At 36.0% G+C, this 27,426-nt stretch overlaps 1 protein-coding gene across 1 annotated transcript; it reads left to right on the top strand.

The window, feature by feature from the left end:
• The first annotated feature begins 25 nt into the window (after window positions 1-25).
• Window positions 26-27,245, top strand: LOC109071200 (phosphatidylinositol 4-phosphate 5-kinase type-1 gamma-like). The gene is given in 19 exon segments (XM_042749907.1): window positions 26-429; window positions 10,028-10,059; window positions 10,172-10,258; window positions 11,299-11,429; window positions 11,505-11,622; window positions 11,752-11,904; window positions 14,125-14,424; window positions 14,501-14,730; window positions 16,162-16,245; window positions 16,366-16,414; window positions 17,327-17,411; window positions 17,990-18,151; window positions 18,232-18,373; window positions 18,454-18,483; window positions 18,679-18,783; window positions 19,888-20,044; window positions 21,341-21,397; window positions 25,556-25,645; window positions 25,758-27,245. Coding segments are annotated over 19 exon segments (2,127 nt in total). The 5' UTR covers window positions 26-317; the 3' UTR covers window positions 25,761-27,245.
• Window positions 27,246-27,426: the final 181 nt, after the last annotated feature.

The raw sequence follows: 27,426 nt of genomic DNA, 5'->3' as shown, positions 1-27,426 counted from the left end.
ACTGCTTATGTGGTAAACTTGTTTTATAAAACAGGCCCCAGCTCAAAATGATTCGCGAGTCTCCTAGCGAATCGGTTCGATTCAATCTGTTCAAACGAACGATTCCTCCGCGAATCGAACATCCTTATCCCATAACAGCTCAGAGGAGAGCAGGAGGACCACGACGCGTAGGGACAGTCCTCAGTCTCCCACCTTATTTTTTGTCAGCTTATCACACCATACACCCTGAGAGGAAAAGCGGTGTATGTTTTTGTAATATTGGCGGTAGTCATCGGTTGCCAGCGCTCTCGCTCGGAGGATTCATCCCGGGGTATTGAATGGAAGCGGCGGCTGAAGAGGCGGCCAGCCTGTCTGAGGCCGGGGATGGGAGTCCGTTATCCGGGGCAGCAGCATCCGAGGACGCGGGGACGGCGGACGGCATGGACTCGGGTAACCAACAACTTGGGTTTGATTCGAAAGAAGGTGTCAAGAAAGACATCGGTTCATGCAATCTCATCTGATTGATTCATAGGTGGTTGGGATTCACATGGATAGAACTAGCAAAACTAGCATTCATGCATGGATTTGGACACTGATGCATGAGATTTTTCATACATGCATCAGATTATTAGGGTTCACATGCTGCCAGAGTCAGTGTGCATTAATGTATTTATAGTTATATGGGCATATTGTCAGGCGGATGGTGTGACAACCAGGTTCAAACCAGATTCAGCGAGCTAGCGATCAGCAGGGACACTGGGCAGATGACAGATGGGATGGTGGGGGATTCAGGTGACAAACAGGGTGAAGGGTGCATTGCATTTGTTTAGGATAAATGCCATCAAATGTGCCAATTAAATGCATGAAGGATGACATTACAATAATGTTTTGATTTCTAAAGGATTCCTCAGATCGGTCAAATAGGACTTTACTTGTATGCATGTGTGGTGCAAGTTCTCATTGTTTTGAATATTTTTAATATTCAAACACGAGCCATTTTCTTTCTTAAGTTATTTTTCTTTCTTAGAGTGTGTGCAATTGCTCGGTAAGTCTTAGAAAAATATTATAACACTAATATGACTTCTAAAACAAAGTGCTGTGGCAATACAGTGACCGTAATATTTTCAATTTTCATAAGTTCTGATTATTAATAATTGTAAAACATACATTTGACAAACAACCAATTGCAGATCGGAAAAGGAGTCTGCAAATATTATAATCGCTTTTAAGTTTGGCTAGTTATTTATGAAAAGATATAATGTTACATTAGTACATTACATGTGCAAGTACATCATGAATGCTTTTATAATGCATTATACATGAAGACTTGAAGTAAAATAATAAATTAATAAAAAATAAAAACCTTAAGTTTTCTGTTTATTTCATGGTTTAAAGTTGATTATTTAACTATGATATATTAAAAAAGAAGCCTTGTGCTTGAGTGATATATGATGATAATTACAGAGTTTCACTTCCATAACAGTTACTGTATCTATCAAATACACTCTTGTTTCTGCCTCTAAGAGACTGTTTTTTTTTCCTCCCCAGTTCTCCATTTGTGTTTTTTTTCTCTTTTAATTAGTCACGCATCTGTGTGTGAGGTGTCAGTGATCGCATTCACATGCATGATATGCTGATAACCAAAAATGCCTTATTCTGCAAACCTGAGAAGCTACAGTCGAAATGATCAGTTTTTACTCTGGTTTTAACATCAGTATGTAAATGGATGCACACACAAACCCAGCGATGACCTTTTCATGACAAGAAAAAGTTAGTTTTCTTGGGTTATTTATCATAATCAGTGTAAGATCATACTTGTAAACCCACTCTATAAGATTATTAAAGAGCACAAAATATGATCCACTCCATAAAGTGCCTGTGTTCAGTATGTACTTAAGATTGACCTTTCTCCAGCTCATTGTTGACAAGATTTGTTCTTTTGCGTATGCGTGGAGGCTTTGCAAACTGCATTGTGGTTACTGATTTTCAAAGACTTAAATGTCAACACAATTGGCTTGTAGTAAAAGCCACATACTGTCTTGCACTCCAGTCTCATCGTCTACTTTTTAATCACTAGAACTGCATCCAAACAAGGACGGTTCCCTCCCTTAATTCCCCTGGCGCTGGTGGCTCCTGCCTCGGCATCCTTCTGTTTTCACTGGTTTGCTCCCTGGCGTCTCCCGTGTAGATGTGTGTGGGAAAACATGCTGACTGTTGAGCATGCAGTCGCACGACACATGTCTCACGATGGTCTGTGAGTCATTTTCGCACCTGAAGTGATCTGGATGCCATCATCCAGCCTTGTTTTCTTGGGTTTTTATGTTTTGTTCATAAAATCAGATTCAAGTTTGGGGAGTCACAGGTATAAAAGAGTTCTTTAGCTGCGTTTTTGTCCAAACATGACGCAGATCTCAAAAGAATAGAACAACATTTTTTACATATGCTTAAATTTATTAGCGTTTTATAGATTTTATAGAGTGTTGGATGATGGCAAAGGAAATCTAAATGTCAAAATAAGAGAATTAACGCACAGATGAATATTCAAAATTGACCTATAATCGGATGATAAGCAATAAAATACTGATATATTATGTATTCATGTGCATAACTCGCATCCACAATGCTAGGGTGTTAGTGTGTTGTTGCTAGGGATGATTTGGGTGGTAACTAGGGTGATGTTTTTTTAACAAGTTGCGAATTTAATTGATACGCAAAAATTGGAACATCGCAAGACAATTCACAAAAAAGCACTTTTTCAGTAGTAATGTTTCTTTTCAGATTGAGTTATTCATTCACATGTCTCAAATTGTACCTCAAACAAGAATAGTTTGTATTGGGAATTTGTTGTGCATTGGCGTTGTAGTTTCATAATGCAGTATACCAAAATTTGCCAAAATCCACCAATATACCATAAATACATGGATGGCTCGGGTTCTGCCTTCAATGTAAGAATTTGTGATTTGTTTGCTTACTTTATATTGTTTTATTGTTGCGAAAATTGAGTTTGAATGTCTAGAAAAGTTGAATTCACTTTATTTAGTACAAATTTCTTTGTTAATGTGCGTGACTTCAGATTAGCCGCATTAGCCGCTAATAACTAGAAGAATAACAAAATAAACAGTAAAATTATTTGTGCTACCAATGTATGTATGATTCTGATAATAAATTAAAATAATATGATAACAAATACCTAGATGCCAATTGTTGCAACCAGAAGATTGAGCGAGTCAAGAACTGATTCAGTCTGATTTATGAAGAAATTATTCATAGTGCAATTAACAATTTTCCCTACCAATCACTGTTTATTATGATTATGAGAACAAATTAAAATACTATAATTTAACTGGAAGCATTGGCGCCAATAGCCTTGTGGGCAAGTGCGCCGACATATAGTGCCGTTGTGCTATGGGCGGCCCGAGTTCAAATCCCGGCTTGAGGACCTTTGCCAATCCCAGCCCCCCTCCCACTTTGCTTCCTGTCTGTTCTACACTATCCTATCATAACAAAGGCAAAAAAAGAGGTTTGTTCAAAGCTTTAAATATGAGCAATAATAATACATTTTGCACATGGTAATATAGTTATTGCTCTCGTTTCGCCCAGTCTGAATGATAAATATCTGTTGCTGTTCAGTTCAGAGGCTGTCTTACTCGGCTCATTAAGAGCAGCACTGAACCGATGATGGCCGAGATAGGAAAAGATCTTTATTGTAAATTAATTATAAATCAATTTTGAGGTTATTACCGCTAAGTGGACCGTCTAAAGCACCCACTTCATTATCGTCGTGTGATGGTGGTAGTTAATGTACACAATTAAAGCATCTGTGAAATCCAGACACGGCTTTCTTGGTTTATACAAATAACATCCCATGGGATGCATATATAATCAAACCCTAGGCTATACTCAAAACTGTATAGTGTTGTGCCCACTGATAACGCTTTGCAAAACAGGGCAGGTCTGTCTGCAAACTCCATCTATTTCCTCTACTCGTGTTATTCTAATAGCTTAGACTGCTGGGAGTTTTCAAGCTCTGGTGGGAAATGGAAAACAAGCAAGAATTGCATAATGCTGTCTCTGTATTCCTTGCCCCCCTCGCTTATGCCCTAAAGAGGATGGAGCTTTTTATAGGCCAGCCTGCAGACAAGACCAGGGTTCTGGAAGACACTCAATACCATCGGCACCTTAGAGGGAGTAGGGCGTCTCCTACAAGAGGACGCAAAGTCCTTCTGTGACACATTTTGTGTTCCAGGCATCATAACAAAACCTTGTTGTATGGAAACTTAACAAAAGTTGCATGGTTTATAATGGTTTTCCGTATGCCTGCATGATGGTTTCTTTCTGACCCAAATCTCTTTGGGTGTGTTCACACTTGGCAGGTTTGGTTTGATTAAAATGAACTATTTTGCGATTGTTTTGTTAGTGCGGTTCACTTGAATAAGTGTAAACACTGCTACCTGAACCCTGGTGTGCACCAAACAAGCGGACTGAGACCCTGAAATAGGAGGTCTTGATCTGCTTCCAAACGAACTCTAGTCTTGTGTAGCCAGACCTTCAGACTGACGGCAGAAGGTCTGGGAACCTTGGCCACTTTGAATGGCCAAGGACTGCCAAAGAGGCCATTTTGTGCTGCGTCATGTTTAAGGGCATGGAAATGTCCCTATATTAACAGACCGGTGTTTAAAACTCTCATTTAAAACTCATAGACTATTTTAAAGAGGCTATGCTGTGAACTTGACATATTTCACATACTCTTGAAAATCCAGCTTTTAGTAAATCTTGATAAACGCTCATTGTCACAGTTGTAAACACAATGGCTTTCTTCTTTCATGAGGGGGTTTGGCGTCCTGGCATCTTTGTTTCCAGTACGTCTCTCCCGCAAATCCTGTGGAATTCAACCAATCAGATGTGTCAAGTGTTTCCAGTTTTGTGTGCCATATGCATTAGATGTTCAGCCATGGTTCATGGACATGACGTCTGAGGCTGAGACTAAACAAACTCTGGTGTGGTTCAACATCTAAAATCAAAACAGGATGTGGTGTCACAGGATGCAACCCTAAAAATGACAAAATATTCAAGCATACTTGGTTTTCTTGTACAGTGTACCTAGCTAAGTTCTGGTAATATAAGGTAACTAACTATATGGGGTAGGGTTAGGTTTAGGGGAAGGTTCATGGTTAGTACCTAGTTATTACTTTATTACTATAATAAGTACATACTACATAGTATGAGGAACAGGACTGTAAAATAAAGTGCTACTGCCCAAAGTATACTTCAGTTTTGACACGAATGCTAATCCTATGTGTACTGCCAAATGCATAGCTTTTTAAAGTAAACTTTTGATAGAATGCGCAAATCTGTTTTATCGTCGGCCAGGAGAAAAAACGTAGAGCTTAAAGTATACTTAGCATTTGCGTACAAATGAACATTAGGGATGGGCGATATGGGCTTAAAAATATATATCACGATAATTTCTGGTATTTATTGTGATAACGATATCAATGATGATAATTCAGGAAATCTTATGCATCCACTAAAAAAAAAAAAAAATCCTGCTTCTTTAAAGAAAGGTATTATCTTTCCTATTTTTCCCAAAACAGGGTGTTGCATCTGTGAGTGAGCATTACTGAGAAATGTAATGACTATTTAATTCATACTGGAAGCCGGAGGGTGCCCTTGCACAAAAAAACTCCACATATGCATCCAGAAGTAATTGCACTGATGATGCTCCAGGAAATCCCAAATATGGACAAAGGTACCCAGTTATCACTGTAGCTGAATAAAACGCAGATAGAGAAATTTTAACTGTGGAAACCTGAAGACAGTAAACATACAATCGCGACAATATATGGTTTATCTGTGTTCTTTAAGCAATCTTGGGTATTTTTATAAGGATAAAGTATAATTATAATGCAATGCTAATCGACATAGCCGTAATCACTGTTTATAATACTATAAAATAGTATGATTTCTGCCTTATTCTGTGCTATGAAACCACGTCTGATCACAAAAAGTTATTTCAAACACTCAACTGCTGTTATGAAGTTAATTTGGAGAAAATGCATCTCAGTAAATTATATCTTTGTTGGACAACATGTTTGTAAATAGGCTCATACACATGCAAAATTGTACTACTGTAATACCTTTATTCAAGGCTCAGACCGATTTTTGTCACACTGTACAGCCCTGACCAAACCAGTTCCAGACTGTAGAAGGAGCTCCTCGTTTAGTGATATATTTTCCTCCTCAGTTTCACGCACGCCTTCCGCCATGTTGCTCCGCACGTTCACACAGAAATATGTCAACAGCTAGGCTTTATTATCACGGGAAGACTACTTCTTATCGTGGGGAGAATTTTTACCAGTATTTTGTAAACGATAAGATGTCGCCCATCCCTAATGAACAGCATGGACTTTTCAAAGTATGCTCCATGTTTATAGCATGCGCAAACCCGTTTTATTGTTCACCAGGTGAAAATTATAAAGCTCAAACTATACTTGGCGTTTGTGTATCCTTGAACACCATAGCCTTTCAAAGTATACTCCATTTTATAGTGTGCACAAACACAGGTGTTCGACACATGCACACTATAAAGTTTCATCTTTGTTCAGTGTCTATTTTTTTGAGAAGTTATGAGCAATAAAAATGTCCCTGTACTTGTTTAAACTAGAGTTGAGTGAATCTCTTGACTCCTGCACACAAGCGCATTGTTGGGTCTCTATTACTTAGAAGAGCTATGAACTTTGAATTTATCTGTTGAATGGGTCGTTACTTGAATGAAATTCGCAGAACTTTGTAGTTTTTGTTTTCATCTCTCAGATCAGAAGTGAGCAATGAAAATGGTTTTATGTGCCTTATTGGTGGGTTTGCAGTTGCCTGTTTTCTTCCGTTTGCTTTATACAGTTCTGTTTTACCAGATTACAAGCTGCCCTTTATATGTTATCATGGTTTTACTTCCAGAATTGAGATTTTTGCAGTCATACCACATGATAACCTTTACTCCAAGTAGCATATATATGCTAAATCTTTGGTAAATTTAGTCCTATATAATGAATGTTAGCGTGAGGTGTCAAGTGACACCTCCAAGGTTCTGTCGTCGAGTTCTTCATTTCAATCCATTTTGAGCTGGCTGTGATCACACCTGTCCATAGTGATTTCAGGAGGTGTTTTGTTAATTCATTAGCACTAGAGATGTTATGAGCTGTAACCTGTGTTTTAGAAGTTTGTCAAGTTCAAAATGGCTTGACGTAAGTTGAACACTATCTCATAATAGAATAAGAATGCTGTTGTTTAAGTAACTCAGTGAATTTTATGATCCTTTAGCAATGAATGATATTACCATCAGCTCTGTTTAACCCAGTTGACTAGATGATTTAAACATATTTCCCTTCAAAATCAGTTTTTGAACCTTGACTTTTAAACTTTAATACAGTAAACATTTTGTTGCTGTAAAGATGTGGCTTAGCCTGCACGTGCGGTCAGTTTAAATCCCAATTAAAATCCTTCTGTTCATGTAGAATTAAAAAGCAGATTTTTGCTGGTCTAATGCTCTTTATTAGATGCGTGGTCGACCCTGGCTAGCGGAGTATAGCAGAAATCCTGCTGCATGTTTGTGCTTGAGCTTGAACTGAGGCCAAACCTATCACTGGTGAACAAGGTCTAGGAAAAAGCTCTTTTAAGGAGAACCACAATGTTGCCCAAACAGCTTCAAGATCCCATGACTGCTGGATCCAGAAATAACAGGACAACTAACTTGGTCATGAGGCTTGTTGGTGTGGATGTGCTATTTCAGAGGTGAAAATGGAAAATTGGTTTGTTTGGGACATTGCACGCATCATGTTTTTCCTAACTTTGTGTGTCCAACTTTTTTCCATTTACGGTACAACAACAAATTTACCAAAGATTTGAAGCTTGCTGGTGGAAAATCCAGCTGGTAATGAATTTATGGCTGGATATTAGCTAGTCCAAGCTAGCCATTACTGCTGATAGAACATCTTTGACTCAACAAACCAGCTTCCAGTTGGTTATGCCATCTTAGCTGGTCTACCAGCTTGTGGTCCAGATGGTTGACCAGCTGGAAACCAGGTACCATGTTCCAAAACACAGTTACCATCCTAAAGTTGTAGTTCACCCAAAACTACAGTGAGACAAGAACTGATTGAGTCTAATATGTTAACAGATCATTCAAGGACGTTTCAAATGATTCATTAAAGATCTGACTCAAACTAATTATTTGTTCACAATCACAATATAATATAGGTCAGATGTTAAGATTTTCCCCTGTTATTAATAACTAATTGTAGTGACCAGAGTCAGTAAGTCAGAGACTGGTTCGTTCTGATTTGTAAATGAATCATTCTGATTTTGTGAACCATTGAAATGATTCATTGAAGATCTGACTCAAAATTATTATATGTTTGCAGTCACAAATTAATGCATTTAGGGCAGATGTTAAGATTTTATTGATTCAGTAAGTCAGGGACTGATTTGTGAACAAATTGATCTAAATTTGTGAAGCATTTCAAATGATTTTTTGAAAATCTGACTCAAATTAATAACTTGGTCACAATCACAAACTTAGTTAAGGCAGATGATTTGATTTTCCCCTCCGCTTAGCTATTAATCGTTGCGACTGGACCATTAAGTCAATAAGTTAAGAACTTATTCATTTTTATTTGTGAATGAATTGTTCAGATTTTCTGAATTATTTCAAATGATTCTTAGAAGATCTGACTCGAAAGACAAACTAATGTAGACAGGATAGATGTTAAGACTTTCCCCTCCAGTGACCTTCTACTTGTTGCAGTCAGATGATTGAGTCATTAAGTCAAGAACTGATTCATTAGAATTTGGAAGGAATCCATTTTATTTTATGAACCATTTAGAATGATTAATTGAAGATCTGACTCAAAAGAATGATTCATTGGCAAAGTAAGGTAGTTAGGGCAGATGTCAAAATGTTCAGTAGGAATTACTCAAATTATGGTCTGTTTGTTACACGAAGTTGTCAAATAAGTTCAATGTAAGTCATATAATCCACTTTTAAGATTCTTTTTTTAAAGCTTAAAATCTCCAGATTCATTCTTTGTAAAGGAAAAGAGCAACCAGAATATTTCTCAGAATTTCTCCTTTTCTGTTCTATGAGCAAAAGTTAGAAACAACATTTGGGGTGCACAATAAATATCGGCCGATAATTAATGTGCATCTCATCAGTAAAGCTGATAATGAACATGGATTTGTGCAGCTTGTCAGTTAACAACGGCTCCGTGTAGTAACAGCTGCTCTATGTGAAATCACGCACCTGATGGAATTTACCGCTGATTAGAAAACCGGCTTTACTGACGAGATGCGCATTAATTATTGGCCGATATTTATCGTGCACCCCTAAATGACATGAGGGTGAGTAAACAGAATGTTAATTTTTGGGTTAAAGCTGTTTTTAGCTGGATTTTCCAGCAGGCCCGTCATCTTAGTTTTGCTGTTGCTTTCTCACTGCATGGCTATGAGCTGCTCTGTCTAGCGGCCAAAGCCCTATTTAGAGCAGCATGTGTCTGTTGATGCCACATGCATATGCAATCTCCAAGAAAGCTTGTTGACCTTGATTGGGATGCCATGGAAACCGAGGAACACGGCTGAATGGGAGCGTGTGCAGATGCATCTAGGACAACAGTGGTGTGAGAAGCACAGCTCAAGAAATCCAGCCGTCATCTTCACATGGTGTATTTTTATCAAACCATCTTTGTCAACAAACATCCCAGTCGCTGTTGACAGCTGCTGCTGATGCTTGAGGGGCGGCGACAGAATATAAATGGAGGTGAATAATGAAGTTGGCTGATGCTGTCTGACCCGCTGACTCTTGAAGTCTGATTATAATTGCAGATGAATATGTCTTCCATAGGTTTTGTTTATATTTCACACAAATCTGATTTGGTTTCAAATCATAATCTTTAGGGCTGACTTTCAGTGCTTTCATATTGCAAATGATGAAATCTGATATTTTTATTCAGATATTGTTGTGAATATCTGGTCAATCACTTTTCTTTTTCTTTCCTAGACTCTACATCAAAAAAGGCTTTCATAACAGAGGTACATTCCTTTTCTCACATATCAACAATATCTATTGTTAGACTGTAAGATGAACCTGTTTATGCAGGGATTGCAGGTTGGTGGTATCTCATATTTACACTCTTTATTCCAGATGCCTTCATCGTCAGGCCAGCCAGCCCATGGGAAGAAGATCGGACACAGAGGAGTGGATGCGTCTGGAGAAACCACGTATAAAAAGGTGCATTGGTCCTACAAAATTTCAGCAACTTTTTCTTGATTTGATATTGATTCCGTTCAGATTATTTTAGTTACTTCTAGGGATGGACAGTATATCTGTACAATATCAGCCGATATTAGTATTTTTTTAATCTTACCATTTATTTATTTTTTTTTAAATATCGGTTCACATTGTATATTTAATTGTACATGCCAGTTTCCTCTCTTTTTATATTTGAATTACCTTTGCCATCATCTGATGTTGTCCTAAAATTAATCACTTTTTCTAGATCCGATACTGATTCCATTCAGATTATTTTAGTTACTTCTAGAGATGGACAATATATCGGTACCATATCAGCTAATATTAGTTTTTTTCTTATATTTTCTATTTTAAAAAATGTGGGGAAAAAAACCATTAAATTTAAACTGGTTGATATTGTATATTAAATTGTACATTCAGATTATTTTATTTACTTCTAGGGATGCATAATATATCGGTACCATATCAGCCGATATTAGGAAATTTTTAGTGTAAATTTAAAAAAAAAAAAATTCTGTGTTTTATATCGATTGATGTTGTGTATTTAATTGTCCATGTTAATTTGCCATCAACTAATGTTAACCTAAAATGTATCTTTAAACCAATAATTTACTTTAATAACATTATTAATAATATTCTTTAGCAAATCTCAAAATTAATAAAAAATATTTTCAGAATGTAAATTAGAATTTTGTAATGCCTAAATTACTCTTGTATTTAACATAATTGATTTTAGTTTAAAGTTTAATTTTTAAATTTTTTTTTTAGACAAAATAGTGTTTAATTGTAATATTGACTGTTCATCAGTTATTTGGCATATTGTATAGAAAATAACTGCATGTATAATAATAACATGCCAATTGTTTATTTGTTTATCTGTTGCGACCAGAATTGTAATATTGCTAATAAGCTCAACAGAAATAAGGCACCAGGTGACATCTAAACGGAAAATGCAGAAGATAAATCTCTGGGTTTAGGGTTAATATTTATGAGACTCACATCATCTTTATCCTCTTCAGACCACATCTTCAGCACTCAAGGGGGCCATTCAGCTAGGGATTGGCTACACGGTTGGCAACTTAAGTTCCAAGCCTGAGCGGGACGTCCTCATGCAGGATTTCTATGTGGTGGAGAGCATCTTCTTCCCCAGGTGCGCTGTCTGTCTGAAGTTGAGGGTGGATGTGGAATTTCACATAAAAAAATGATCATCTCTTTGTTCTTCCAGTGAAGGGAGCAACTTGACGCCAGCCCATCATTTCCCAGACTTCCGTTTCAAAACCTATGCTCCTGTCGCCTTCCGTTACTTCAGAGAGCTCTTCGGGATACGGCCAGATGACTATTTGGTGAGAAATATAAGCTAAAGACTGGATTTTATAATAAATGCTTGTACTTATTTAGGATTATTGAAGAATCACTCAAGCAAAATTCATTGTCATTTGTTTATGCGTTTCTCAATCTGTGATTGCCTTTAGTATTCGCTCTGTAACGAACCACTGATCGAGTTGTCCAATCCTGGAGCCAGTGGCTCAGTCTTTTACCTCACGAAGGACGATGAGTTCATCATTAAGACAGTCATGCACAAGGAAGCAGAGTTTTTGCAGAAGCTTCTTCCTGGATATTACATGGTGAGTTGCTGTACTTTGACTGATACTTTTCAAAGTAGTGGTCAACCAGTAAGTCAGATGCCGATATCTCGAAAGCAGGGTGCATATATTATACAACACATATATATCACATGATATAGTACAGTCTAATAATAGAAAATGATGTGTTGCCTACATAAAATTAGTGAAATGCTTATTTTAGAGAGTAATCCATAATGGTGAGCTAATATTTATGGCCAAAAATTAACCTGAAAATAATTATCGGCTTGTCAGCATCTGATGCAGACCTTTATACATTTTTCAGCTGCAGTTTAAGCTAGGAAAAAATACTGTTTGTGTTGCATTGTTAAATGTTCTGTATTTTTTGAGAAACATGCTCTCTAGCTTTTTAGCCCATTATCACACGCTGTCACAAATCAGCCGCCTGGTTAAACAACAACACTGCTGATTACCCAACAAGTTATTTTGAACTCATTTCTCCCCCGAGGCTATGTGCCTACTCTTTACCTGAATGACAAAACAAATGACACAATTAGCATGTAAGCCATGCACGTTCCAGTTTTCTGTCTCCAGTGGACCATTTCATTCCACAATATAAGTACAAAAGGGTTTGGTTTCCGAGAGAACATGAGGTTTTTTTGAGTAGATGATGCCTAAATGGGTTCCCAGTGTCAGCAGAGTCTAACCAGCGACTGGCTTGGCTTGTTCCATCCATTCATCTGGAGCTAATGAGCCCATGAATGGTGACGGATCAGTTGTTGTTTAGCAACAATGCCGACTTTGGCCAGTTCGTGGTCTACAGAAACCTGTCTTTATTACTGTCTGGCTCTTTTCCTCATTCTGTTTCTCTTCTTTGATCATATCTTGTAGGACATGTAACCTATGCGAAGGTGATGGGTGTCACAAAGCTTTTCTAGGTTGGATATCCGCTTCATTGCTTTGCTTTTGTGTGGTGATTTTTAAGAGGATTTAAACTCCAAACTAATTGGAATCAGGTGGTTTTACTATGCTCTGGAACATTAACTGGCAAAATGAATGTCATTGACTTGTGAAAGGTGTTTTTGGGGTTGAAATGTGTTTTGTGTCTGGAAGAGTTTTTTTGTGTCTGGAATGCGGAAAAAAACTAATAACCTTTACCTTAATTTAATGCATAAATGCTTTTAATAAACTTGGATTAACAAAAGTGTTATTTGCATGCCATATAAAAATATATTTTTTTTGTTTTTTTTGTTACGATAATCAGATGTGCCTTGCAATATTCACATGATTTTTAAAAACAGTTAATCGAAAAAAAAAATTATTATTATGTATCATTGTAGTATGTATCATTTATACATACCAAATCTGTGACTTTTTTTCCCCTGTAGAACACAAAAGATGCTTTGATGAATATTCGCGATGCTCTTTTCCAAATTGTGGTGCCATCAAGAAATGTCAAAAAAGCTAAATAAAAGTATCATAAATGTTCTTTTTGTGTGAGGAAAAAAAATTATTTGATGAATATCTAATTTTTATTTTACCATATTCAAACTCGAGTTGCAAGTTTGTAAAACTTGTCTCAGTACATTTTGGCATGCAAAATTGGAATAAAAATGTAGAAATAATGACAAAACTGTAATTTTGGTGTGAAATATTTATTTAAAGAATTCATAAATTGATTGGAAAAGGCCGAAAAGTTGTTCCTTGCTGAATATCTTTCTGTGGGTCTTAAAGTGGTCTTAAAAAGTATTAATTCAACCTTCTACAAATTAAGCCCTAAAAAGGTCTTAAATCAGAGTTGAAAGTCTTAAATTCATAGTCACGGCATTTAATTTTGTATACACTGCAAAAAAAACAACAACAGTTCAAAACTATTTTAAAAAATTTTGAAGCGTTGCTAATACAAGACATTTACTTTTAGACATGTTGACATTCAATTTAATTTAATACATTTTCTTCACCTTAAAACATCTTAAAATGTCTTAAATTTACCTTCAGAAACCCTGTCATTTGTATTTTCACACATTTATACTTAAATTGCAACTTTTCGCAATACATTTTGGCGCACAAAATAAAATGGTGACAGAATTGTAATTTTGGAGTGAACTGTTCCTTTAAGGAATAAATAAAAGCATTATACAAAGCATGTAACCAACAAAAACAAATGTACCCATTCTTCGACAGATGTTTAGCACTTACGTTTGAATCTTTGTTCGCTCTGACTAAATCGTGTTTGATTTTTCAAATGTTTGTTTCCTTCAGAACTTGAATCAGAATCCTCGCACCTTATTGCCCAAGTTCTTCGGGCTGTACTGCGTACAATCGGGCGGGAAGAACATTCGGATGGTGGTCATGAACAACGTTCTGCCCAGGGTGGTGCGCATGCACCTCAAATACGACCTGAAGGGGTCCACGTACAAGCGACGGGCCTCTAAAAGAGAGCGGAAAAAGGCAAAGCCCACTTTCAAAGACCTTGATTTCATGCAGGACGTACCAGAGGGTCTCATGCTGGATACAGACACGTACAGCGCCCTGGTCAAGACGTTACAGAGAGACTGTTTGGTAAGTTCTTCATAGTGTGCTGCTGTCTAGAGCAGACAAGCCATTCAGGATTAATTGATGTGTTTTTGGTGTATAGGTCTTGGAAAGCTTTAAGATTATGGATTATAGTTTGCTGCTGGGAGTTCACAACATCGATCAGGCGGAGAAAGAGCAGCAGATGGAGGGATCTCAGGGCAGCAGTGATGAAAAGAGGCCGCTGGCACAGTGAGAAAAGAGGCCGCTGGCACAGAAAGCGCTCTACACCACTGCCATGGAGTCCATACAGGGAGCGTCGGCCTGTGGAGAGGACATCGACACCGACGACACGTGAGTTGCTGAAATTAGTCCATGTTTTGACACCTATAAAGGATATTTAAAAAGGTATGTGATGCATTTTCAGATGTATCAAAAAATATGATGAAGTAACAGGGATGCAATTACAAAATTGTAATACTTTATTTATTTTCTTTTTAAAAACTCTGAAGTTGTGTTTGTAATCTTTAGAAAATCTGGCTATCGAAAAAATCGAAGTCCCATCATGTTAGATATGCTGTTTCATCTGCAAGTGCATTTATGGAAGCTAAAGGATTGCAAACAAAAAAAATTCATGCTGACTTTTTTTAGAAGTCAAAATATTTATATATATATATATATATATATATATATATATATATATATATATATATATATATATATATATATATATATTTATACTTTTATCAGTAGGTTTTTTTATACTTTGTCAGTAAGATTTGGGAAATGCTTTTCAGAATATTTCTATTTTTATTTTGCCTAAATACATTTAAAATGTTTTTCCTTCAAAAAAAAAAAGAAGAATTTGTGTTTCTAATCTTTATAAAATTTGGATAAAATAAATTGTCCTGTTAGAGATCCTGTTTCATCTGGAAATATCACGTTATGGAAGTAAATAACATGCAAACAACATATTCATATTGACTAACCAAAAAAATACAATTTTGTTAGTGAATAAAAAGTGAATAAAAAAGTTATTTATTTATTTATTTATTTATTTTTTTATTCTGTTTACTTTCTTTTTTTTCTATTTATGTATTTTTTTCTATTTAGACTTTATAAGTCTTTTTTTTTTAATATGTTTTTTTTTATTTTTATATATTTTTGGGAAACTTTTTTGAGTGTGTTTCTGTTTTTATTTTGCCTAAATAAGTAAAATGTGTTTTTTTTTTTCTTTAAAAAACGTGTTTGCAATCTTTATAAAATTTTGATAAAATTAAGTTTTCAGTTAGAGATCTTGTTTAATCTTGAAATATCTAACATTATAGATATAAATAACCTGCAAACAACAAATTCTTGTTTACTAACCAAAAGGTGAACAAAGACAGTTTTGTTTTGTGTTTCCGTTTGTGTTTTCTGTTTTGTTTTGATCTTATTTTCATTTAATTTTGTTTGGTTTTATTTAATATTCATATAAACGGATTTTCAGAAGTGAACAAACAGATTATTTTTTGTGTTTGTTTTTTTGTTTTGTGTTTTATCTTAATCCTTTTTTCATTTTATGTTTATTAGCTATTTTTCTTCTTAAAGTATTTTTTTATTTAATTTAGCCAACTTTTGGAAAGACTTTTCAGCACTGTTGCAATTTTGTTCCCAAATGTATAGTTACACATTTAATTTCAGTATTTAGCAAGGTTTAGACCTTTTTTTTTTAAGCTTTCATATTTATTTTCATGTTTTTTTTTGTGTGTGTGTGTGTGTGTGTGTTTTTTTTTTGCTTGTCAGGATGGGCGGTATTCCTGCAGTCAATGGAAAAGGAGAGCGTCTGTTACTCTACATTGGAATAATCGACATCTTGCAGTCTTACAGGTGCTTGCGTCAATCTCTCCGACTCATGCCACTTACTATTTACATCAAGAAGTGTGTGATTCATTTCTGCCGGTATGATTTGGAAGCACTAGGGAATAACTTTATTCATTTTCTGTTTAGGTTAATAAAGAAACTGGAGCATACGTGGAAGGCTCTAGTCCATGATGGGGTAAGAAATACATTGGATTTCATTGACTATTATCTAGAAAAGACCGTCTGAAATACATCACTGTCCCTTGCCAGACGCTCCATTTCATCACTTTGGATGAAAAGCTTTGGCCAAGTTAACATCCAGCTGTGTTTTCAGACTCTGTGGTCTCCGACCTTCAATATAATTCCTCATACTTCCTTCATTTTCGTATTAATAAAGCATGAACAACTGCAGTATATTAGCATGAATGGGGTTTAGTGAGAATTACAGGGTTTTGGAGGAAATGCTTGTGAAATGTGCACTAATTTGGGGCTGTTTTCTCAGAGGATGTGCTAATTGTGCTATTGCTGCATATGCATATACCACACACAAGCACACACTCATTTTTCTCTCCGGCTCAGCTGTGAATAAAGGAGATTTCTCCAACCCTGCCTTTGACGCAACAGTCTATGCCATACTGCCAATGGCTGACGGGTCATTTGCATGCTAATTAGGTTATTTATAGACCTAGAGTTGGTATATCTTGATTGCGTCAGCTGGAGGTGACAGTATATATTACCTAAAGGCTGACTGGTTGACTCCAGGAATAATGAATGTTAAACTGGAAACTGACATGAGAAATGTGTAAATATGATTTTAATTTGTACTTCACCTGTTCAGTTGAGCATGTGTATACTATATAATGTAAATGAATGCATGTTTTTGTGTGATTTATATGTGTGAAATAAACAAATGTGACAGGTTCAGTGCTAGTTAAACTCTCTGACAGAAGTTCTGGCACAAATTACCAAAGATTTGAGTCACAATTTGATATTAGTTCTGAACAAACTGTTGTTTTCTATTTTTTTTGTCATCTGGAATAAGTCAGAATGTGCTGTAACTTTTCACATTGATTGAGATTGTTCACTTATTCTTTTTTTCACTCTTCAGGACACAGTATCTGTTCACAGACCGTCTTTCTATGCAGACAGGTTCTTCAGATTCATGAGCACCACTGTATTCAGAAAGAGTTCCTGTGAGTGAACTGCATCTTAGTTGTACTTGCACTGTTCAGTTTCATAGTAATAACAATGACGCTTTGGCTGACACCAATAAATATTTATTTTAATAACCAATAACTGATAAATGGTTCTTGATAAAATTCTACAGTATTTGGTCTAAATAAATTAATAAATAAAACTAATAATTTAAAGATTCAAATTAATTTATGCTTCACAGCATTTTAATGTACAGCAGGAAAATGGATATCCATCAATGAATATTCAATAGATAGTCATACTGTATGATTTGCTAAAGATTACATTTAACACTGTTATTAAATTATATTATGAAATGCAAAAATTTCTAAAACTGAAAAAAGAATAATAAAAGCTATATAGAAATATAAAAAACTATAGAAATATTTAAAAAAAATTACAAAAATTAACTAAATTTAAACTGAAAATATAAAGATAAACCTAATTCAAAATCTTAACAAATATTATTATAGTATAGAAATAATAATAAAATAGCATTGCATACAACAAAAGCATAATGTGAGCATGGGCTGTCAAACTGACAAACAAATTATACATTAAAACCTCATTCTTTCAGCACTGAAATCCTCTCCGTCAAAGAGGGGTCGTGGGGGTCTGGCTGCAGCCAAATACAGCGGTCCCGGGGCGGCCTGGTCGGCCAGCCAGCTGCCGTTTGTAAGAGACGAAAACATCTACGACCTGAGAGGAACCCGTAGCTTCCCCACTCTGGAAGACGATGGTAAACAATAGACGAAGTACATTCTTCATTATCAACCATAAGAACTTAATGGCTTTAGTCACGCTTAAATTCGGTTTCAGGTCGGGCAGATGTACTTCCCTGCACCCCTCCCTCATTCGAGGAGGCCACCACAGCCTCCATCGCCACCTCGCTCTCCTCCACCACTTCCCTTTCCATCCCAGAACGCTCCCCGTCAGACACCTCTGAACACCCGCGCTACAGGTAACACCCGTCTGTCACTATGTAATATTTCCACATCTCGGCCGTAGCAGGTACAATAAACTCTGTTTTCTTCAATACAGGAGATACACCCAGTCCAGCCATGAAGAAATGTAAGTAAAACACACTGGTCTACTAGATCTTCTGAAGCCGTATGATAGTTTTGTGACTGAAATTAACGAGTTTGTTTCATTAGCAGACTTAACAATGTTTATTTCTCTCCTGGGTTTGATCTCCTTAATGAAAGGAGAATGGTTAGTTATGTAGTTCATGTGGTTTAGTTGAGCCCTCTGCTGGTCTTGTTGTAGAATGCAGGATGAGGACCAGCAAACCATCACAGTGGAGGTGGAGGTGGAGGGACTGTATGACAGTGAACTCACCCTCGCGGCTCCCCAGTTATCGCCGGAGATCAGGTACGCACTCAAAACTGAGAATCTGCTTTCACGTAATATTTAATATTTACTTATGAAAGCCAGATATTGTTGGGCATATTGAAAAATAGGTCTTGATGAAGTGTAATAGAATTTTTTTTAAAAAAGTTGATTTTACATGCAAATGCATTGCCGCTAAATCAAAAGCAGTGTGGATGTAAGATCAGGGGTATCATGGGAATGAAGAATTAGATGTGCTTCATTCAGCTGGGCTCACCTGCTGTAGCTCCTCATAGCGATGGGAAAATGACACCATGACAACTGCCACAGAGGAACATAACCAAATAGGAAGCACTTCATCACATTGGCAATAAGTACCCAAATGTTTTTGTGTTAGTCAGGACCAGTGGCAATATACCCAAAAATTTAATTTCTATAATAAATAGTAATATAACATGAAAGTATAATTAAATTTATTCCTTCTTTACTTAAAATAGTATTTATTTTTTAGAATATATTTATTATTTATTCGTCCTCGTTTTACAGCAAATCAATGTGAATTTTGAGCCTTTGAAGATATTTTGAAGAAAGTTCATGCTGCACACTTCCGGACAAATAGCGTAGCATTAAATAAAACTAAAACTATTAAAAAAATAGTTTTTGGGGACTGATTGAGCTAAAAATAAATAAATAAAAATTTGTATATTAGTTAAAAAGCTTAAACTTAAAAAAAGTTTTGTAAAAATGAGAAACAGAAATAAAAAAGTACTAAAATTACACAAAAAAAAGAAATAAAGCTGTATAGAAATATATAATAATAATAATAATAATAATAATAGTAATAATAATAATAATAATAAAAATTACAAAGGTGCATAACAAATTTACTAAAATGTAAACAACAATTGAATCAAAATGATAACTGAAAATATAAAAATAAAAGATAATCCAAAATAATAATAAAAAATTTAAATGTCTATAAATAATACTAATAACCATGGGCTGACAAATGGATAAGAAAAAGCACCAAAAAAGTGGCCCATACAATTTAGACTTTATATTCCAACTTTTCTGAAGAGTGAATTTTATGGTTAATTCACTAAAAATCTCTAAATTGTCTTTTATTTTTCTCTTCCACGTGTATAGTGAAGCTGCAGAGACGTTTCTAGAAGCCTCGTCCTCCTCCATCCCGGGGAGCCCCAGGATAGTGGTAGAATCTGACAGCTGCAGTCAGGCCTCAGGCTGTACGAGCCGTGCCTCTGTGGATGAGGATGATGATGTGCCAATCACAGACATTTATTTTGTAAGCCCTCCACTCCTCTGAACTTAAAATATGTGTTTTTAATAATGTTATGATGCATTGTAAGAACCTACCAAGGTCAAATATTTTTTCTACTTTTTTAAAGTAGTTTTTAAACTCTAACGATATTTAGTGAGGTTTATAGTTAAAATATGTTTTATAAAAATCCAATGCCATAACTTTACAATTCACTTATATGTATCTTGATTAAAGGATGTTTATAAATTTTTACTCAAAAAAATCCCATAAGAAACTGTATATTGCTTGAAAAAATGAAGCCTGTTTTAGATCCAGATACATTTTTGCATTATTTTTATGACAATATTTTCAGAATATTTTCCCTCTAATTCACATTTACATGCTTATTACAGTCATGCAAAAATAATATATTATTTAATTGTAAATAATGTATTCATCATGGTAGTATTTGCTATATATATATATATTTTAATTTATGCCGGTTCGATTTTTTTGTTAATGTAATTACAGTTACAAGTATGTCAAATATATAAAAATTTTATAGAAAAATGTTTAAACATTTAATAAAACTTTAAGGGGTTTTATGCTTAACTGTAATGAAAGTAATGTCACAGCAGTAATAAAAATAAGACTTTTACATTTTATTCATGTAAAATATATAATTTCCTTTTGGGGTTAAATACGACCATGTTCTTGATAGACTGTGAGATTCATCCAGTAGTAAACAGTGCTAATGCAACCATTGTTGGATTACTGGTAACTAAAGGAAACATCTCCAATACTAGACAGAATCTCACAGAGGGTCTCTGTTGGCCTGTGGGTGGGTGTTTGTGTGCCGAGGTGATAGGAGCTCCGCTGGGTCTTTATTTTCATCTTCTGTATGACAGTGTAAGACCCACTGAAATGAAGTTCCAGTCCTCTTGTTATTGCTAAATGCTGAGGATATCATTGTATGTGTTAATTTTGAACACAAGTACAATAGACACATTCTGACCCATGAATGACAAAACACACGGACGTGCCAATGCATCCACAGGGATGTCTCCAAGGACAAACTGAGAAATGGCCTTCATTATCAGTTGTTAGTCCCAAAGAGGCTCTTAAACCTAGAGGCCTAGAGACGCCAAGCACCACCTCTTGAATTATTCATCTATTAACACCCTACACCAGCTGCTCCGTCTCTCTTTTCTCTTATTAATGGAGCTGTCAGTTTTTTTTATTTATCGAGCTAAACAGCACTCCATCTCCTTGACTTTTTCATTACCTTTCTGCCATCTTTCATTGACTGCCGTCTCTGTTTGTCCATATCTCTTTTGTAAGTTCTCTGATGGCAGCATCTGTGTTTGTCAGCTCGTCACACACAGAAGGCGGCACGCTGTAAGTTTTATAGCTGAAACACTTTAAACTAGTTGTAGAGGTAGTTTTAGAAATAATCAAAACAAGTTGGCCCCTGAAGTTCCGACTAGTTTAACTTTTTGTAACCCTTGACTGATAAACAGGATGTTGTTGTTACTGTACCTTTAAGACTTCTGTATGTAAATGAGCCAACATAACAAGTGTGAAATTGTTTTGAAAATTTGAGGTGAATATATATTTAGCTAGTTTCCAAGGCAACATTTCTCCTTTTCATTTAGTTTAAAGGGTTAGTTCACCCAAAAATGAAAATTAGTCCACATTTTACTCACCCTCAAAGCGTTCTATGACTTTCTTCTTTTAGTCGAATACAATCAGAGTAATATTAAAAATTATCCTGGCTCTTCCAAGTGTTAGAGTGGGAGTAAGTGGGTGTTTTTGTTCAACAGTCCATAAGTAGTCAAATAAAGCGCGTGCATCCATAATTAAACATACCTCACACGGCCCAGGTGGGGGGGGGGGGGGGGAATAAAGGCCTCCTGTAGCAAATCGATATGTTTTTGTAATAAAAATATCAGTATTTAAAATGTTATAAACATTTTTATCTCACTTCCGCTGACTGTCGTACGTGAAAGCCGTTCCTGGCGGATTATGTAGGACGTGTGCATTGCAATTTGTTTCTTCTTCTTTTTCTTGTAAGATTTAATGGTGGTTGACAGGCCAACTTATGGTGTATTACCGCCACCAACTGGACTGGAGTGTGAAGCATTAACAGGAAGAAGGGAAAAGAGGGAGGAATAAAAAAGGTGCGAGTTTGTTCAAAGGAGCAAAGGAAGCAAAGTTTTCTTACTTTAGCAAAGGAAAACCAGTCTCCTCTTGACTTATATTGAAATCCTCCGACATTTTTCTTTACGAATCCTAATTTTGTGCTTCTTATTTGTGACCAGCGTTTTGTTTTGTTCTCTCTCCGTCGCGTTTCCGCGTTCATCATGAATCACCGGCACGAGTGCTGCGCATATGTCCTACGTCATCCGCCGGAATGGCTTCCACCTACGACAGTTAGCAGAAGTGAGAAAAAATTGTTTATTAAAGGGGTCATATGATGTTGCTAAAAAGAACATCATGTTGTGAATTTGGTGTAATAAAATGTGTTTATGTGGTTTAAGGTTAAAAAACACTTTATTTTCCACATACTGTACATTATTGTTGCTCCTCTATGCCCTGCCTTTCTGAAACACAAGGATTTATACAAAGCTCATCGTTCTGAAAAGCGAGGTGTGCTCTGATTGGCCAGCTATCCAATGCATTGTGATTGGCCGAATGCCTCAAGTGTGTGACAGAAATGTTACGCCCCTTACTATACTGTGATGCGTGTCCCGGTCAGAAAACTGGCGAGACAAGACAAAAACATTAAAACACATTATAAATGCGGCATTTGTTGCATCCAGTGGGGATATAATTACAGATAATAATGACTTATACTGTCTTTTTACACAGTGCATTGCATCGCGCCGCATAAACTATGTCTGCATTTGTGATCGGAAAAAAGACAAACAACAAGCACTGCTCTACACTGCTCAAAACTTGTGTTTGAATCATCAGTGGCAAATCCTTTAAATATGTAAACGTACTTACAGGCTGTGAGTCAGAACAGCCGGCATTGTAGCCTTCTATCCCAGGATCAGGAAACAGTCTTCCATAAAATGCGTTGCACACATCTGAATATTTGTGTTGAACTGTTCTGGAACAGTGTTGTAAATACAACTTAACCACTGATTTCTAATCGTGTCCTCTTTTGGAAGGCCAAACAAAGTATTTTCGCTTTCACAAAGAAACACACAGCGTCTTCACAACATGATTGCTGCAGTGGCAGCAACAATAAAGTTACGTCTTTCTTTGCGTGAACATTTGGGCGGTGTTATGCAAATCACCCCACACAGTGACGTAGACATGTGGGGGCGTGTTTAAACAAGGTGTTTTAGGAGGGCGTAGACAAGTCTTAACTTTCATAAAGAATATCTCTTTGGGTTTGAGACTTTAGTCTTTGCAACTTTAGGGATCTTATCTATGCACGAACAGCTTGTAACACTCCAAAGAGAAAGGAAAACTTGAAATTGCATCATATAAACCCTTTAAGGTTTAAATATGGATATATTTCTTACAAAAATGCATCGATTCACTACAGGAGGCCTTTATTCACCCCCTGGAGCTGTGTGAGGCACGTTTTATAACATATGCACATGCTTTATTTGACTACTTTTGGACTGTTGAACAAAACACCCACCTACTCCCATTCTAAAGCTTGGAAAAGCCAGGACAATTTTTAATATAATTCCGATTGGATTTGTCTGAAACAAGGCAAGGCAAGTTTATTTATAAAGCACATTTCGTACACAATGGTAATTCAAAGTGCTTTACATAAAAGAAAGTAAAATAATCATGAAAAGATAATCACAAAAATAAAACAGTAATTCAAAGTGACGTTGAAAATGATTTAAAAAATTGATTTAAAATGAATTTAAGACAGTTAAAATAGAAAATGATTTTTACATAAAATACAGTGCCAATCAGTTCGGACATCCCACAGTGCTCATTCAATAAATGCACAGCTAAACAGATGAGTTTTGAGTCTAGATTTAAAAGTGGCTAATGTTTTAGCACATCTGATCTCTTCTGGAAGCTGATTCCAACTACGGGTGGCATAGTAACTGAAGGCGGACTCCCCTTGTTTTGTGTGAACCCTTGGTATTTCTAACTGACTCGATCCTAATGATCTGAGTTGTCTGTTAGGTTTATATTCAGTGAACATATCTGCAATGTATTTCGGTCCTAGATCATTGAGTGATTTATAAACAAGTAAAAGTTCTTTAATCCTAATGTATCTGGAATCCTAAATGTAACTGGAAGCCAGTGTAAGGACCTGAGGACTGGCGTGATATGCTCAGATTTTCTGGTTTTAGTCAGAATCCTGGCAGCAGCGTTCTGGATGAGCTGCAGCTGTCTAATGGTCTTCTTGGGAAGGCCGGTGAGGAGACTATTACAATAGTCCACCCTGCTGGTGATAAAGGCATGAACAAGTTTCTCCAAGTCTTGACTGGAAACAAAACATCTGATTCTTCCAATGTTTTTAAGATGATAGTATGCTGATTTATTTACTGCTTTGACATGACCACTGAAACTAAGGTCTGTCTCCAGAATCACACCAAGATTCCTGACTTGATTTTTAGTTGTTTTTGTTTTTTGTTTTATTTGTTTGTGGTATGGATTCATGTTGTGAACTTAATTTTTGTTTCCAAATGCAATGACAGTTTTTTCCTTGTTTAACTGGAGAAAGTTCTGGCACATCCAACTGTTAATTTCATCAATGCATTGGCAGAGGGAGTCAATGGGGCTGTAGTCATTTGGCGATAAGGCTAGGTAAATCTGGGCAATTTGGTTCTTTCTCATTATTTGACTTAGTGGGAGCATATACAGGCTAAACAAGAGTGGTGCAAGAATTGAGCCTTGTGGGACTCCGCATGTCATGGACATTCACTTAGACTTATGCTCTCATATACTCACATAATAACCTCTCCCATCTAAGTAGGACCTGAACCATCTGAGTACCGCCCCATAAAGCCTGTCCCAGTTTTCCAGTCTCTCTAGAAATATGTTATGATCGACAGTGTCAAACGCAGCACTGATATTTTGAATCAGTATCCAGAATCAGAATTTTAGCGAATATCATTTATTATCTTAATGAGTGCTGTCTCTGTGCTGTGATGTGTTCGGAAACCAGATTGAAAATGGTCCAGGTATCCATTTGAGTTTAAGTATTTGTTCAGCTGATTAAAAACTACATTTTCTATAGTTAAACAAGAAATATAACAAGAAAGTCATATACACCTAGGATGTTTTGACTGAGTGAAATTTTTGGGTGAACTAACCCTTTAACTCGATGTAGTGAAATAAAAAATGAAAAAAAAAAAAAAACTCTTTTTCTTTGTTTTGTTTATAGATTTAATATTTTGTTTATTTATTAAATTTTGAATTTACTCTTTTTTACTAATGTCTGTCTTTCTTACCACTGCATTTCTGATATTCCTCACTCTTGTCTTCCTCTCTGCATATTTCCTTTGGCTGTCTCTGTATCTGTCTCCACCCTTTCTGGTGCCCTCTGCTGTCTGGCTTTTGTAAAACCAGCCTCCAGAAGACAAAAGCTGGGTATATTCTCCTCTGCACTTCAGCTCAGGGCCTAAAACCCTGCCAGAGGATGAAGGGGAGAGTGAAACAGTAAGTGCGCGGTTTGCTGTAGTTGTCTTGGGTTCGCGATTCTTGACGTTGACGATCCATTGTCTGTTATTCCTTGCATATTAATTGCATAAAATTCAATGTGTCCCAACAGTAATCAGACCTCAGGAAAGAGGGGCAGCTACAAGGTTCAGACCCTTCAGACGTCCGGAAGCTCTACTGGTCGGACTTTTTCACAACTTAAGCATCATTTTCATCATCCTTTCACCCATTCCATAAACAACACCAAGCAAGTAGTAATGCCAATGTCCAGACTTATTTATGAGTAATAATGAAAATATTTATGTTTAATTATTTTTTGATTGTTTTGTGTTTCATTTATTGTCTAATTTACATACTGTGAATGTGTTTTCCAATTTGAGCTCTGGGACTCGAGACTTTTCCCAAGAGTGGGTTTTAGGTTATTATTTTTAATTTTAAGTTTTTAAAAACTTAACTTGTTAATGCGCCTTTGTTATCAGGTAGCATTGTTTGTTTCGTAACTGTTGAAAAATTAATGTTCTGTCACAGTCCTTATATATACACAAACATGGTTTGCTTTATTTTTATTGTTTCTTCAAAAAAAAAAATTATTAAGCCAGCAATAGTGTTCAAAGTTTCAGAGTTATGAATTTCCAACAAGTGGCTGTTTGATGTGTGAAATTTGGCAATAACCAAAGTCCCGTAATTTTCTCTTCTTTTTTTTAATTTAATTTTAATGTAAAAATTAGGACTGATAATTTTCCACATATTCTTGTTTTGCCTCATTTTTAAACATTCTGGTAATTCAAATTTGTTCCGCAGATTTTCCCGCCAAAATCCAGTACAAAGTCTTCAGGGCCTGGTTATTAAGACATGTTTAACTGAAAGATGGGACCAAACTTATTATGTGGGAGGCCAAATATGTAAAACAACTTGTTACCATAATCGTAATCAGAAATATTTCAGTTAAAACATTAAACTGTAAATCCACATGTATAGAGTTTGTGTGTGTGCCTATGCATTGAGTGTGTTTGTGGTTCTAGGTAAGCGAGTGTCTCATTTTACAACGGAAGTGTGCAACACTGATTCTTATAATGTGCAGTGGCCAGTTGTTATTGATATTGCTGTTGTATCCAAAATAAAGGGACTACTGCAGCAATGCATTTGTAAAGTGTAGCACAAGCATATTTTGGTTGCCTTAATTATTTTTTGCCAACCTAAATCCTATTGTAGTTATAAACTATTCACTAATTCAGTCTTTCGTTCTGGTTCACCAATGATAGTGTCTTAGAGAATTTGTATATAGATCTTTAAATACATATAAAATCTATTTTAAATGTTATTTGAAGTTTTCTTTTGTATTTTATTTTGCACAAGTGGCCTGTGAAAGGTGTCCTATAGGTCCACACGAACCCACCCATTCTTCCAGCGTCGATGACGTTTTCTTGTTTCAGTCTTTGTATCAAATGTGTACACTTTACAGTTGGGATTGTAAAGTCTATACGGTCAACGACATACAACTGTATCAATCGCTTACTCTTCCAACAGTTGAGCTGTGTTTGCGTGTGTGTGTGTACGTGTGTGTGGTCTAAAAGCTGTGTGCCCCCATAAATAGCAAAAGTGTAAAGTCTATACGGTCAAAGCTTAAAGAAAAAAAAAAAAAAAAAAAAAAAATTTTGTAATACCTTAAACCGCAATCCTTTATAATTCTCACACACACTTTATTTTTATATATGGGCTTAAAACTAGCAGCACCAAATTGCAGAGATAATGCCAAACATGACTGAAAAGCACCACACAAC

Source organism: Cyprinus carpio, chromosome B22 (genome assembly GCF_018340385.1).
Source record: "Cyprinus carpio isolate SPL01 chromosome B22, ASM1834038v1, whole genome shotgun sequence".
In the NCBI taxonomy this organism is placed as follows: domain Eukaryota; kingdom Metazoa; phylum Chordata; class Actinopteri; order Cypriniformes; family Cyprinidae; genus Cyprinus; species Cyprinus carpio.
The sequence above is the reverse complement of the archived record's forward strand: the minus strand, read 5'-3'. Positions and strand labels throughout refer to the sequence as shown.